We start from the raw sequence: 16066 nt of genomic DNA, 5'->3' as shown, positions 1-16066 counted from the left end.
TATACTATGTATTTTTGAAAGATGAGTTAATGATACGTAACAAAAAGTATAGTCACGAATTCTCTTAGTACTGTACTATATATGAGCATAACAAATAGAATAATCAAAACTAATTTCTCTAAAATGTAGCTGGCTAGAAAGAGGTCTATTAGCTCGTATTTTCGATAATAATAGACTAATAAGAGATTAAGAGATGTATCTGAGGTGGTATATCATATCATATCATATCACTAATAAATAAAGTCGGTCTCGCAGCCAGGCCACGAGATAACGACATTTGACATTCCAGTTTTTCACCAAGTGTCGAGCCACGTAGGTGACAAAATAGATATTATTGTGATTAGATTAAATTAGATTGGATAGATTTGTTTAGGATAAAAAAGTATACATAAAATAATTTATAATTCTTTAGAAAAAAATTTATCTTTTTATTGACAATAGAATTTAATTTATAGCGACACACCACATTTATAATTAATATGAACATCCAATTAACAATAGAATTTTACTCTATACAAATAAACCACGTAATTATAATTATAAAAATAATCATGTATCATTAATTGTTTTTAGCCTACCATTGATTTACCATCAAAGCTAATCATATCATATTATATCACTAATAAATAAAGTCGATCTCGCAGTCAGGCCATGAGACAGCGACACTTGACATTCCAGTTTTTCGCCAAGTGTCGAGCCACGTAGGCGGCAAATAGATAATTCTGTGATTAGATTAGATGCCACGTTAGATTAGATTGGATACATTTGTTTAGGATTAAAAAAGTGTACATAAAATAATTTATAATTCTTTTGAAAAAAATTTATCTTTTATATTAACAATAGAATTTTATTTATAGCAACACACCACATATTATAATTAATATTAATATCCAATTAACAATAGATATTTACTCTTATACAAATAACCATGTAATTATAATTATTAATATGGTCATGTATCATTAATTTTTTTAGTCTACCATTGATTTACCATTAAAGCTTTTGAATCAGGTATTTTTCATATTCAGTTGTAATATTTTTGTGTATGTTTATGATTTTGTTAATGAAATTAAAGAAGTAAAAAGCTACTAAAATTAGGTTACTAATACTGTACAGTAAGGGAATCTTGAAGTGAATTCAGATAAATGTTAGCAAGGTCTTAGAACTTTACGGGTTTTACAAAGCCTCCGTAGCCCATTTACCAGCCATATATTACAAATAGTCCAATTAGGCCAATAATATAGTCTTTTGATTTTACGTGTTAAAAAAATAATTACTTTTAGTGTCCCATTGAAATTTAGCACATATGTCGACATAGAACTTTGATAAACAATATGTCGACATATGTGCTAAATTTCAATGGGACACTAAAAGTAATTATTTACAATGTATAGATAACATAAGTCGTAGTAAACCAAGTGAATATAGTGCAACTTACAAAAAATAATAAAAAAAAATAACAAACGTGAAAAAAGAATAATAGGCCGTGTTTCTACATACTCTCTTTTTGTATCTAACATTTAAAAAAAATATAAATACTACTAATAATAATAATTATTATTGTTATTATCATACTTGTAATCATAATAATAATACAAAACATGTCCATAAATAAGTACACTCTCTAAACTGGATATTCGGGGCAACGCCCGGGGCACATACTAGTATATATATATATACAAAATCCGAGATGATTATATGAACATGAAATATGAAATATATAAGATATTAGGTGAATAAGAATAGTCAAAAATTCTAATTGCATTCAAACAACTAATAATTACAATTGTGAACTTACAATGTATTATCTTATGGATGTGACATGCATTTATCAAAATAAATCCTCAACTTACCTAGGCAACGAAGTCATGATTATGTTCACTAGATGAAACTTGCTAAATTTAGCTAATTAGTGATGCACAAAATTGTTATTAAGAAAATAGAAATATACAAAGAAAGAGAGACAAAAAAAGTTAGCAGTATTGTTGGATAACTTGAGGCATACGAATAGATATGTAATGTGTTGGGTTTTGTCTGGTTAGTAGCCTTTGTAAGCCTATGATCACTCAATCCATCAAATCCCTCTATATTGCTCACTAGTATGTTACATCTATTGTCTAATGTTTAAAACAATGTCTCCTTACAAAAATTAATCAAAAAATTTTGCTCTCTTTTTAATACAATTAATTTTTGGGTTGGATTTGGGAAATACATCTAAACAAATAACAATACATGAATACAGTACACGAAAAACAATATTATAAATAGAGCAAAATAGCAATAGACTATATTTGATGTAGGAGTGTAGGACACTAGCAAATTACTCTACTTTGGAAATTCCCCCTCAAGTACGTCAAGTTTGAGAATTTCATTCTTTTTTTCTCAAGCTACATAGGAGTTCCAAGCCTAGTCCACGATATTAAGAGTTTAAGACCTATAAGCTCGTCACACACAACTATGAGAGGAAAGTGAAAAGGGATAAACTCCCGAATACGTACACTAGCTAGGGTGCAAAGTTGAGATTTCATCATGGCTACTAAACGCGTCATACATATAGGAAGAATTTGGTTTTTCATAATTGATTTGATCGACTACTAAGTACGGAGTAGTTTTTTTTTATTCTCTTTTGTTTATTTTGTATACGTGACAATACGTCTATACTATTCTCCTTATGTGTATATTAATATAATTAAAACTTTAAAGAACATTTAATAAACGATATTTTCATACAAGTAGTTTATTTTATCCTCCTTATTAATCACTAAACAAGCATGAATGTGACCTAAACTACGAGAGCTGTCAACAGCAAGCTAAGGTAGCTACTGTAGTAAAATGTGTTTTAAATCGAAAAAGATGCGATTAGTGAGAAGTAACCCCAAAATTCAAAAGAGTTATTTGTCTAAATGTGCTCGTAATCCAATAAAGCTGACAAATTGAGTGATTAGATGGCAAAAAAAAAAGGGGGTGAAATTTATTATAATACGTTCAAAATCTAGAGTCAAATTTGGTTTGATAGAATCAATTGATGAATAAAAACTTAGTTGTATTAATCTATCGTCGTCCTCTTGTGACCATTTGTTTCTGCGACAACCCGTGCGAGCATTGGTCTGGTCTAGGCATGTCTGTCTTTAGTCTTCACGATTCATTGAGGTTACAAAATCTAGCTATGTTGCACTGAAATCTATAATACATATGGTGTATCAATGTACTCCGTCTGTCCCAAATTAGTTAGCATATTTGGTAGTATAAAGTCAAGCTTAAACTTAAACCGTAGATCGGTATATGTAACTAAGAATTTACTTGTAAGATATACGACTAACATTAAACGTTGTTCAATGTTGTAGTTATTTTGGGATAAAGAGTACAAAAGCGAAAATTAAATACATTCTCAGATTCTCTAACAATAAAGAATACGAACAAGAAATGTGCATTACTCTCTCTGTTTCATGAAATTCTTCAAACATACAGAGTACTCCGTACTCGAATTTTAGTAATATTAAGTATTCATATATTTTACTATGTATAAAGAGTCAAATATATAGAGTATAATGATCAAAGATGCAGTGAAATGACAAGATTCATGAGATGGATGAAGTAGAAAATTATGTTTATTACTCCATATATTATTAGAAAAAATTTAAAGCTTTAATTTTCTAATTAATTTTAATCAATTGTAAGCATTACTCCATATTGATGCATGAATAAATTAATGACATAATCACCTGTATGTCAATTTTCTTTCAAGTTGATTGATTAATGTTGATCTTTTTACTTTTTAAAGATCATAGAGCTCAATCCATCACACCCACCAATTTAAAAGAAATGAAAATCTGTCTCATAAAAATTGAATCACAAAGGTAAACATATGTTTAATCTTTTTTTACATGAGTAATTGGATTGATTATTATTCAATTTCAAATACTCTCTCCGTCCTAATGAAATTGCCCCATATGACAAATTAAATGAAACAAAGGGAGTATTGGTCAAGACTTACGAGCTGGTGAAAAAGTATGGAAAATGAGACAAATGTTGAGAAAACAGGGAAAATTACAGCAACATGAGATAATTCATTCGGTTACATTTGAGGATACATGTCTTTACAATCTGCAAACTGTTCTAAGAATTAATTATCTATGTAAATCACATGCTTTACACAATTAGAACTATCTACTTAAATCTCAATCTATACGTCGTGGTTACTCTTCAAACACACCAAAATTTCTAATTCTCTATATCCATTTGAGGCAAAACTGTACCTTTGTATACTTTCATATGTACTTGACTACAACACGGGAGTTTTCGTCAACTAGCAAGTTTGGATGTGCACCAAGGCCAAGTGAAAAGAGCTCAAGGATGGGTAATTGAACCAAAAAAAAGAGAGAGAAAGAAGATGACAAACCCCACTCTTCTTTCCTAACTCCCTAATGACTGAACGTTAGCACTAAGCAGGAAAATTAGCGCTAATAAAGAGATATGAGAAGGGGAAACAAAAAAGAAAGCCCAACTTTTCACTATGAAAGGCGAAGAGCTATCTGCTCAATTAGAACTCTTTTCTGAGAGGAGTTAATAATGCCTTTACACTCAGCATCCAACAAAACATCTGACATCACTGCAGCTGCATGGGCATTAGGTTCTTCAGACGACTTCCTTAACATAAACACCTACAAATGAAAATTATCAGAATGTTAGAGGCTTTCTCAATTTTAATCAAGTGTAAGTTAGAAAGTATGAACTTGTAAAGGTTCATGACCTTCAAAGTTCATCGCAGAAAAGTAAAGGCATACAATCTTGAACACCATAGGAGACCAATACCTTGCCATCAATAAGTTGATAAAATTATTTGTATTATGCAAGTGTATAATACTAGCACATGTCTCCAACAAAGCAAAGTTTTATAAAGTTCCATCCTAGACATATAACCAAAGCACAACTAAAAAGGGTTCATCAAGAATCTAATTATTTGGGGGGGGGGGGGAAGGATGATACAAGTATTCTGATTTGACTAAGGATATATCCAGCCTAAGAAGGCCGGCAACAATCAATCATTTAAGTTAAATACAATGTAAAGGGAAAGCAAAAGGCCAAAAGCAATACAAGGAAATGCCAGCTAAAGAGGTAAGCTCTTCAATAAATTCACAACAGTGGAAGGGAAGCAAGCATGCAAGGATAAAGTCCATGTAAAAGATGATCAATAATAATGCAACTAGGAGAAGTAAGAAAAAGAAATATGTTAGATTCAAAGCTAATAATAATGGAGGAGATAGATGGCACAAAAACTTGTAGCAATGGAAAATAATGTAGGTTCTAAAGAAAGACAAAAACAATTTTTAACATTATGCAGGGATGAGATAATGGACTGGGAAGACAATAGCATTCTCTGGTTAATACGCATCAGCTTAAATAATGTCAAGGTATCACTAAGATCTCTGGGAAGACAATAGCCTAAGATCTCTGGTTGAGATGTATCAACTTAAAACAGTCAAGGTGTCACTGAGTCAAATGTCCATTTCAGCCAATAACAAGGCAAAAAGAGGGATCGAGGTAGAGTAAATAAAACTTCTATATATCACAGCATACCTGCTTATGGTGTGATATTTCTAGATAGCCAGGCTGTAGGATAAATGGTTCCCCATCTATTTGAACTGGGAAAGCGCTGGAAATATGTATTCTTATGATGCTACCCTGGGCCAACCTCCTGGCTTGAGAAAGACCAACCTGCAAAGAAGGATAAGGCAATAAAAGAATTTAATACACAAGCTGTATTCAAATCACATGGGAAGCAAAATAGAGTGAACTGGGTTCAAGTCATCTTGGCAAAATAATATACTGACACAAACCCATCTCTCCTCACCCTCACACTTTGGGCACAATAAATGTATTTCAATTATCTCAGCTTATCTTTTTTTTTTTTGAAACATCTCTCAGCTTATCTCTAAGAATGATTCTTCATACTTAAAATAATTTTGGCTTTTCTAAATGAATTTGAGACTAAAATTCTTTTGTTTATTTATTAAAAAAAAAAACCCGAAAAAAGGCCAGCAAGTTCCTTTAATTCTTTTGTTTAAGGGGAGAGCAAGAGCTTAAGATTGACACAGCAGCAACTTAGCAAACTTGTTCTTTTTTTGCTTTATCCAGATTAATCTATAGGAATTTTCAATTGAACCAGGGAGAAAAATCATTTATTTACCTGCAACTTTCCAAGGTGCCATGCTCCAGAGACGCAAACAACCTCTAGCATCTTATCATGCAATGATTGACAAGTGAAATGATCATCATGCTCACAGTCATTTTGCCAAAGATCTACTCCACCCATGTAGCTACTGATATTGAGAACGATCAAACCTTCAGCATCCTGATAAGATTAGGTGGTTGCATCACAATTCAGACAGATATATCCACTAAAAATTTAAAAGGAAAATAAGACAACTGCACTACCAACACTAATGTACGATGTGCCCCATACACGTTTATATGTCACCACATACCTTAGGAATCGGGATATCCTTCCCATCTACTTCAAGCCAAACTTGCCACGGTAAGTCTGCACAAGCCCTATCCATCATATCCCTGGCACCTTCCTTGGCATATCGCAATTTGTTCACAAACTGCAAAGAAGATGATTTAATCATTTAGCATGACAAGATAATGCATATAAAACCAAAATTGTCAAGCAGGATGAACCAATGGAGGAAATACACAGTTTAACAGTAAACCAGAAGACCACCTTCACAGTTAACAAAGACCGGCTGCACACATGATGAGCAAACATGACAAAAAAGTTCGAGAAATTGGGAAGGTAAGCTACCTGACTATAGTATTTCTCAGGGTTTTCCTCCCGGTTCACGTGAAATTCATAAGCAACTTTGGCATCACATCCAATACCTAAAAAATTACAAGCAATAAATTAGAGTTCAAAACAACAGCTAAAGAACAACCACAGAAAGCAATGACGCTCTGCATACCTAGATAGTTCATCATATATTTCGAGCGCATATTATCTGAATCATTGTTCAAGTTTTCTTCTTTAATATCAACTTTCCAGCGGTCCACCATTGTAACAGCTGCATGATTAACTTCATGTAAAATGTTGCTTAAGCCAGGTCCCTCAATTTTAGAGAAACCCCCTCCCCATTGTAGAACTCTTGCGAGATCATTTCCTGTGCCCAACGGAAGAATGGAAACAGGTGGAGGTGACTCAAAGCTAAATTTTTCAATTGCATCAAGAATCCATGCAACAGTACCATCTCCACCACATACTAATACTCTAAAATTTGGCACATTGCTAAACAGCTTCAAACCAGCCTCAGGACCCTGGGAAGAATTCAATTCAAACACCTGCCATGAAAATGAATGGTAAGCTGATGAGCCATATTAAACGAACATGAATTGGTCTATGAGTTGATGAGAATATATAGCCAATTAGTCAATTACAACTTTTGCAACAACTTTTCACCAAAGCATAACAACTTTTGCTTCCCTCCACTTTCCTTTTTCTCTATCTTGTCATTAGTCCGTCAAACCATAAAAGTATATAATGACAACAATCATTCTGAGAACAAACGTTCTTATGCAAGTGTGGAAGATAACTGATGCCGTATTGCTAGAAAGATCTATTAATTACCTGTGCAGGATTCAAGAGCATATTCAGTCTCCTCCTGAGAGAAGGCCCATTCTGTGCACCACTTCTGGTATTTATAAAAACTAAAATAGGTATAACATCATTTGGCAAGTCCACTAGCTTGTACTTCTTGGTTTGTCCGTATGTTAATGTTCCACCCTTCTTCTTGATTAATCCAACATTACTTCCTTTTGAGCCATATGTTTTGCCATTTTTTGACAAAAAGTCCAAATTTTTCTCACTGTAGCATTTCTTCAAAGTAGCTATACCATTAAGCATATAACGGAGTGGAGAATCAGCAGTTGGCACATCCTCGAACTTGCCACTAATAGAGCGACTTGTTCCATTTTTGTTCCGATTGCGCCTTCGCCGCATTTCTCCACGAACAGTAGATGCTATCATTTCTTCTCTTATCGAGCTTAAGCTTCTCACCGATCTTACATCAATTCCTTTCACACACAAAGGAGAAAGAATGATATCTCTATGAGGACCTAAATCACAGACATCCCCTGATTCTTTTGACATCTTGGCATGACAAGCAACATGTATGAGACGCTGACACCACATGCAATGCCATGTAGGAGAAGCATCAATCAAAGGAACACCACAAGGTTCATCACAGTAAAAGCAAAATGCCGAAGATTCAGGATTATCATCCATCTTGAACCATCTTTCTGACCAATGGTGTTGCACGTGGCTCTGACCAGCTTGAGCAAAACATTTACAGTCTTTTGTGGCAAACTGGGAACAATAGAAATGAGCAGCTACACCACAAACAGCACAGCGATGAACAGGAGTGTGAAACACTATCTTTGTACCTAAGTTTTGAGAGAATGACAGAGAAGTAAGGCAAACAGAGCATGTGGATAGCTGTTCACCACAACCATAATCTTCAGCCCATGTATGATGTGATACTGGAACAATCAGCTTTTTCCATGCTTTTTGCTTTGCTCTAGCAGCAGCTTTCACCCAATTTAAAGATGTTCTTTTCTGCCACCTAAGGAGGGCGAACAGAACAGCCAAGAGTCCAAATAATCCAGTAACCAACCATCCCAATACAACAGGGCCAAAAGCATCTGAAATAGCCAATAGCCTTGAGATTGAGAAACTTAAGTCAAACATTGTGTACCGAACTTGCAAACATCACCTTTGCTTAGAAATGGTATGTACAAAAGTCTCACATGACAGTTGATCAACAATACCTGATGAGAGCAAAATCATAGATAACAAATAAGAAGCATGATAATGTACTAAAAACTTGCAATGGGAATTGAAGGAACACTAAATAACACATTTTCAACAGTCAAACTATCATCATTAGAGAAAAACCTTAACAATCTAAGCCAACCTTGTAATATTTTATATTCAAATAGATAAAATGATCAATGTACATGGGCAAAAAAATAACTCCAGTTTATAAGTGAAGGAAGTTACCATAATAGAAGAGAGTCAGAGACTAAAAAAATCATATTCCCTCCTAAATTGCTAACATAATCATTAAAGAGATAGAACCAATAATATGGGCATGGTTTATGATTCCTATTACACCTTACTAAATTTTTTGGTCAAAATTAAGAAGTCAGGGCTAGCACTATAGTTCCCACCTGAACATTGAGAATAATATCATCTAACAATCTCATAATTCACATCCCAAACAGCACAGCTCACATCTAGAGGTCTATGAACAACCCACGTTCGACATTTAGGATTCAGAAGTTGATCATTTGTCAGAGATCCCTAGAGGATCATACTTCACACATTGCCTTTGAAACGCAAACATAAAGTATAAAGTAGGAGCAAAGAACCCAAAGTGGATAAATTAACTAACATCTTTCTGATGTCAACAGCATAAACCTGGTGCTCTAAATTGCCCAATACATATCAAGGCCTCAAAGGTCTGAACCGAACATTCTCTAAGCAACAGCAAGGAAAACATCGTCCGTCTGATCACCTTCCCCCCCCCCCCACTGGTCACTATACAAGAGCTTAATCAGATTGGTTTAGGGCGATGGTATACAATGGCAAAATTCCAAAGGGTCTGAACTGAACATACTCTACGCAACAAGGAAAACATCGTCTGTCTGATCACCTAAGTACCCCCCTCCCGGTTCACTAGACAATAGCTTAATCAGATTGGTTTAGGGCGATGGTATACAATGGCAAAATTCCAAAGGGTCTGAACTGAACATTCTCTACGCAACAAGGTAAACATCGTCTGTCTGATCACCTAAGTACCCCCCTCCCGGTTCACTAGACAAGAGCTTAATCAGATTAGTTTAGGGCGATGGTAAACTATGGCAAATTTTCGAACATATATCACTTCATCACGAGCTAATAAAACCCCTAATTGGGAATTCAGATTCAAAACTAGCTTACGATTAATTGGCCGAAAATTATCATTTACTTCCTAACACCTTAATTCACATTCCCAAACTTCATAATTCATCGAAGTGCAGATCAGCTAATAATGCAAATTCAACAGCTAATAACTAATCTCACACCAAATAGCTGCAAATTCCTAATATTTCCAAATTTTTCATTAAATTGAATCCCTACATCTTTCTAACCTAATTTAGCAATTTATCTAGCAATTACAAATTTACAACTACAATAACAAGATATTCACTTCCTCCAAAAACAGCTCAAAAAAATTTATTCTCTCGATTAATTTAACAAAGCTAGGGTTTAACCTAATAGAGCAATTTCCACCAAAATTGCAAAATCAGCAATTTCTTTTCCTCAAAAAAAAAAAAAAAAAAAAAAAAAAAAAAAAAAGAATCACATCGAAATTACAAAAGCCATATGAAAAAATCAAAAACATTGTGACTGATTCGAAATTTTAAAATAAAATCCAAGATTATTCAAGCAGATCTGTAGAAAAATACAACAGATCAAATCTACTTAAAAAATTAAAAAATAAAAAGCAAAGAATCAAAAGCCGGAATAAAAGGAAGACGAACCTGGCGACGTTACGTGAGAGGAGAGAGAAAATGAAGAGAAGAAAATTGGCAAGATTTTTTTGAATTGGCGGTAAAAAGTGTAATTATAATTAAATTCCTAATTAATTTAACTAAATTATTAAGAGTACTTTGTCAAAAGAAAAAGTGGGTTTTATTTAATTTTGTTTTGTTTATTTATACTGTTGTGAGAGATTCAGATACTTGTTAGAGAAGAAATATGAGAAAGAGAGTATGGATGGTGAGATTAGGGAGACAAGGGTATTTGTTAATACGCAATTAACACGGCTTTGTGTTTGTGACTTTTTATAATGATAATAAGAATTGTATTTGGTTCTAAAAACACGTTTTATAGAGTATAAGTCTCTTATAAATCTTATTACTCCTCATTAAATTGTGTTTAGTTAAGAACATGAAAGGTGGGGCGACCCAATGAATTTTAAGGTCTTCTTCTCATTGGTTTTCTTTTTGCCTTAATTTTTGTATCAAATAATCAAATTCCATATTGAATTTATTTAATATTTAAAAAATTTATTCAAAAATCAATATTGTTTTATGATTTATACTCGAATTATGGATTATACATCAAGAAAGTATTATGTTGTTAACACTAAACTACTTTCTTTGATTCCGTATAGTTGTAAGTATCAACAATTACTAATTGAACAAGAATTGTACATTTGTAATAATAGGGACTAATAATAATAATACATATTACTTCATATACTAAGTGTTGGCCTAGCGGTCAAGATGAAACCTTTAATGTTGAAGGTTCAATCCTTACTAAGGACACTTTAAGTATATAAATTCCCTTACTCTTCCCCCCATTCTTAAAGTGTGTAGTTTGTTAATCTGGATTGAAGTAAGACACATTTATGTACTAAAGATGAGAGATCGAGATGAATGTCAAATTGTCAAGTAGACAAACCTGATAATCAATGCCAGAATTGTTGCTGAGGGTGTTCAAAATGAGCATTCATATATCCCTACTTAACGGCCAAAATTGACAGTTTTGGGAAACTGCCTTAGGAACTACAAAAAGGTGTATCATCTTTTGTATACTTGCTTTAGGTTGGGACAACAAGCATCTCTTTTTCATGTGACTACTCTTATTTCTTAGTTCAAAAACTGGTTGAAATTTATCCGAAATTATGGATAATTTTTCTAAGAATGAAAATTTGATTGAGGATGATTTAAGGGAAGTTTATTAAGTTAAGTTCAAGATGCATCGATTTGCTTGACTCGTGACCACTGAATTTGTGGTTCGCATGAAGTACTACATGGTGCAAATTAAAGAATTAATGTGTAAAATTCAAATTGACCTTGAAAAAGAATATGTATCGATATTGCTCTCTCTAAGGCCCAATTCACTCAACCTTGAAAAGTGCATGTTTAGTAAAAGTTACTCTCACTTAAAACGGTTAAGTAAGTTTAACTTAATGAAAATTATTAATAATTTCAAAGAGGAATTACCACAATAAATCAACAAAAATAAATTAAATTGAGTTTTTTTTTTAAGGTGGACAAATTTAGTATAAATAAGGTGAATGACGGGAAAGTCCTTAACTTTATATAAAAGTATTATGTAAACATTGTACCACTCATTTCATGTATAAACACTCAAAAATATTATGAGTATTATTTTTAGTTAACTCATGATTCCATTTTTTTTTTTTTTTGGTAGGTAAGATGAAGGGCGCTATCGGGCCAGATCTCCTTCATGGATCAACCCAACTCGGGTTAGCAGGCTAGATAATTTGGGAGAGTGGGGGGAAGATAAGGGATTATTGAACCTCTTTGTACTCATGATTCCATATATAACATCTAAAAAATATATTGATCCTCTTTTCTTACACAATTATTCTTATGGTTGTATAAGAGAGCTGAGGATGTAGTGTTCACATAAAATATCTAAAATATCGTTAGTTTTTTTTTTTTCCCTTACTCTTTTAAAATGATGTTCAAATTAAAGCAATCTAACCATGCATGTCAAGGAAATAGTGAAAGTAAAGCATGACAAACATCGTGTACATGTTATAATTTTTGAAATTTAAAACACACTTTACATGCATATTGATAGTCTATGGTCAAATATTACAAGTGAACACACAATTAATAGAAATAGAATGAGATCGATAATAATCATAATATAAGGAAATAAAATCTCCACTATTAATGTATTGATCCTTTTTTTATTTAAGAGGACTACAATAATTGGTCATCAGTTTTTATTTATTTTTTTTATTTTTTTTGAAGAAAATAATTGGTCAGTTTAAAGTACTTATTATAGTCTTCCAAAATAATGCCTATATAAATCAGTAAAATCACATAAACTAAACATATACAAATACACAAATTAAAGTGAAGATGAAAAACAAAGAGGTTTTATTCCAACAATGGCTTGTGACAATCCTAGAAGTTGTCAGGATTCTGCATGCTGTAGTCAAGGTGACAAATCTTTTTTTTTTTTTTTTTTTTTTTTTTTTTTCGTAAAAATAATCCATGCATACTCATCCTTTAATCCCATCTATTTTCTCAATTATATGATGTTATTTGTCTTCTTGAATATCGTTAGTTTTAGACGATGTTGACCCTTAATAAAGTATTAGGGTGATTGTTTGATTAAAAATCTCTTCCCTTTATTAGTCTAGCTGGTTGGTTTTCAAATAAAGGACGGCTTTAATTGCTCTTTTTGATGTGATTTGTTTCATTATATATAAAAAAAAAAAAAAAAAAAAAAAAAAAAAAAAAAAAAAAAACTACTTAATCATTTATTTATTTATATATTTTTGTTTGAATTAAATGAGGCGTAGAGGCAAGATGAATTACGTGTAACAAATGTGAACCTGAGGTCTAAACTTGCGGTCTTTCTTGCGCATGCCTTTAGTCTTTGTCATTCGATCAAGGACTTGTTTGAATTGGAATATTTATGTATCGTATATGTAAACATGTGCCATTTGCCTTATTTGTTCTTCTTATGAATGTGTAGGAAAGAAGTATCAATGGCCAGAATTGCTAGGGAAAGATGCAACGGAAGCCAAGAAAATCATTGAAAGTGACAATCCCAAAGTGACGGTTGAGATTGAGACTGATTTTTGTTGAAAGGGGATTTATAATTTGAATCCTGATTTTTGTTGCAATCGTGTTATTATTTTTGCAAACCATGGCTTTGTTGACATTCCATTTCCTCAAATTGGATAGAGGAATTGGGATCGGAGTTGTATTAATAATGTGCGATGCATGAAATGTGAGGAATAAAAATTTAAATTATCCCAGATTTTTAATGAAATTAATTAATTATTTAATCTATCATCTTAAATTAGAGCTAGTGCCTTTGATTAAGAGGAAGAGAGAACATCGTGGGAGCAACGATGTTGATGTTATTTGATTAAAGTATTTAATGTTTAATGTTCAAGACTTCAAGCTTAAGCATGTAATAAGTTATGGTTTTGGAGTATATGCTGAAAGTTTGAAACCCATTGTAAACCACTTATAACTGTTCCACATTATATAAAAAGGAGAGATGATCCCAATTTATAAGGTAGAGAATTTACTCCTACAATTACCAATTGGTTTTAGTATGAAACATCCTTAGGCTATGTTTGTAGACCAAACTTTCCTCCTGTAAAGTGTAAACCACCTGTACACTTATTCAAATTATATACTTACAGTCTGTCTAACTCAATAGATGTACGATTTTGCTTTCATGGTAATTTCGATATGCCTTAGTATGACTTTTGTTTATGCTTCTCATGAAAATGAAATCAAAATTTAATAATAATGGTCAATAATTAAATTAATTTGCTAAGTGCTGATGATTTGGTAAATAATTTAAATTACTAAGGATCATGCATACATGGTTCGCTCAATAAAAATCCGTATTTATTAATTAGGAAATCAGAAATGATTTGGTTTTTAATATTTCTTTAGGTCTCGTTCACTTCACCTTAAAAAAATAATATTAAGTAAAAATAATTTCAGTTCAGTAAAATTAATTTAGTTCTAGTAAAAATAAGTTCAATTCAGCAAAAATAATTTCAGTTTAGTAAAGATAATTTCAGTTTAGTAAAAATTAGTAAACTTAAAGAAGAAATATAATAGACAATCAGTAAAAATAATTTTAGTTCAGCAAAAATAATTTCAGTTTAGTTAAATTAATTTCAGTTCAATAAAAATAATTTCAGTTCACCAAAAAAAAATTCACTTCAGTAGAAATAATTTCAGTTCAGCAAAAATAAGGTGAAGTGAACAGGACCTTACTCAGTGTAATAGAAATTAAAATCTATAAATAGGAAGGAAAATTAAAGGATCTTTACCTTAAGATAAAAATTATAATTGATCATTCCTTTGTAAAGTAATAATTGTTAGATTTTTTGTAAAGGCCCTGTTCACTTCACCTTATTTTTGCTTAACTGAAATTAATTTTACTAAACTGAAATTATTTTTACTAAACTTAAATTATTTTTATTGAACTGAAATTATTTTTACTGAACTGAAATTATTTTTGAAGAACTGAAATTATTTTTTACTGATTCTCTATTATATTTCTTCTTTAGAGTTACTGATTTTTACTGAGCTGAAATTAATTTTACTGAATTGAAATCATTTTTACAGAACTGAACTTATTTTTACTGAACTGAAATTATTTTTAATGAATATTATTTTGTTAAGGTGAACTGAACAGGGCCTAATAAGTGCCTTAATTGGTCATTTACTCATTTTATAGCAGTGTGTTTTAGTCAATGAAAATATTGCTCTATATAAAGCATAAAAACAACTACAAAAATACAAACTGAAGATTAAAAACAAAGAGGTCAAAAATCTCAAGAATTAATCATCAAACAACGGTTTTCCCATCTTGTGACAATCCTAATAAGTGTCATGATCCTGTATGCTGCAGTCAAGGTAACAACTAACAATTTGTGTTCTTTCAGAAAAAAAAACCTAACAATTTGTGTTCATGATATCAATATTACTTCATAAGGTGTTATGGTATGGTTTTTCTAATGTGATCTTGTTGTGTTTGTCTAACTAAATTTTGAACGTGTTTTTTTACAGTATTGTGTAAAGAAAGAATGTTACAGCAAGTTCTTGTTATTTGTTTCGATGTTTATGTCAAAAAAATTGCATAATTTTCATAATTAGTATTGTATTTTATATGTAACTACAAAATTTATTTTTATATATATATTTTTTGACATATGATTAATAAATCAAAAATGAAGTATTACAAACTACAAATTTATGGTGATAAGTAAATTAAATATTTTTAGTCTAATCAGAATTATTATGTACTTAATTTGAAGAGAACATGCTCTTGGTCATTTGATCAAATATATTGATCTCTCGAACCCCAACTAAAATTCTCAATAATAAGATGCTATGCTATATACGAAGTATTTGTTTTTTTTTCTTTTACCTTATTAACCTAAGACAACAACCCTAAGGAGGAGGGCACCTTTACTTGATTAACCAATTCAAAAAAAAAAAA

At 31.7% G+C, this 16066-nt stretch overlaps 1 protein-coding gene across 2 annotated transcripts; it reads right to left on the bottom strand.

Annotated features, from left to right (window-relative positions):
• Window positions 1-3998: 3998 nt before the first annotated feature.
• Window positions 3999-10881, bottom strand: LOC110736664 (diacylglycerol kinase 2-like). Of its 2 annotated transcripts, XM_021916953.1 has the most exons (8): window positions 10579-10881; window positions 7622-8820; window positions 6963-7335; window positions 6806-6882; window positions 6486-6605; window positions 6188-6352; window positions 5578-5715; window positions 4512-4661 (listed from the first exon to the last, which is right to left on the bottom strand). In XM_021916953.1, the coding sequence occupies exons 2-8, from the start codon at window positions 8738-8740 to the stop codon at window positions 4512-4514; spliced, it is 2142 nt and encodes a 713-aa protein (XP_021772645.1). In that variant the 5' UTR covers window positions 8741-8820; window positions 10579-10881. The 2 variants fall into 2 exon arrangements, with proteins under 2 accessions (XP_021772644.1, XP_021772645.1); XM_021916952.1 differs by lacking the exon at window positions 10579-10881 and having other exon boundaries at window positions 3999-4661; window positions 7622-8740.
• Between the last annotated feature and the right edge of the window lie 5185 nt (window positions 10882-16066).

The sequence above is a fragment of the Chenopodium quinoa genome, unplaced genomic scaffold, assembly GCF_001683475.1.
Source record: "Chenopodium quinoa cultivar QQ74 unplaced genomic scaffold, ASM168347v1, whole genome shotgun sequence".
Taxonomy (NCBI): Eukaryota; Viridiplantae; Streptophyta; class Magnoliopsida; order Caryophyllales; family Amaranthaceae; genus Chenopodium; species Chenopodium quinoa.
The sequence above is the reverse complement of the archived record's forward strand: the minus strand, read 5'-3'. Positions and strand labels throughout refer to the sequence as shown.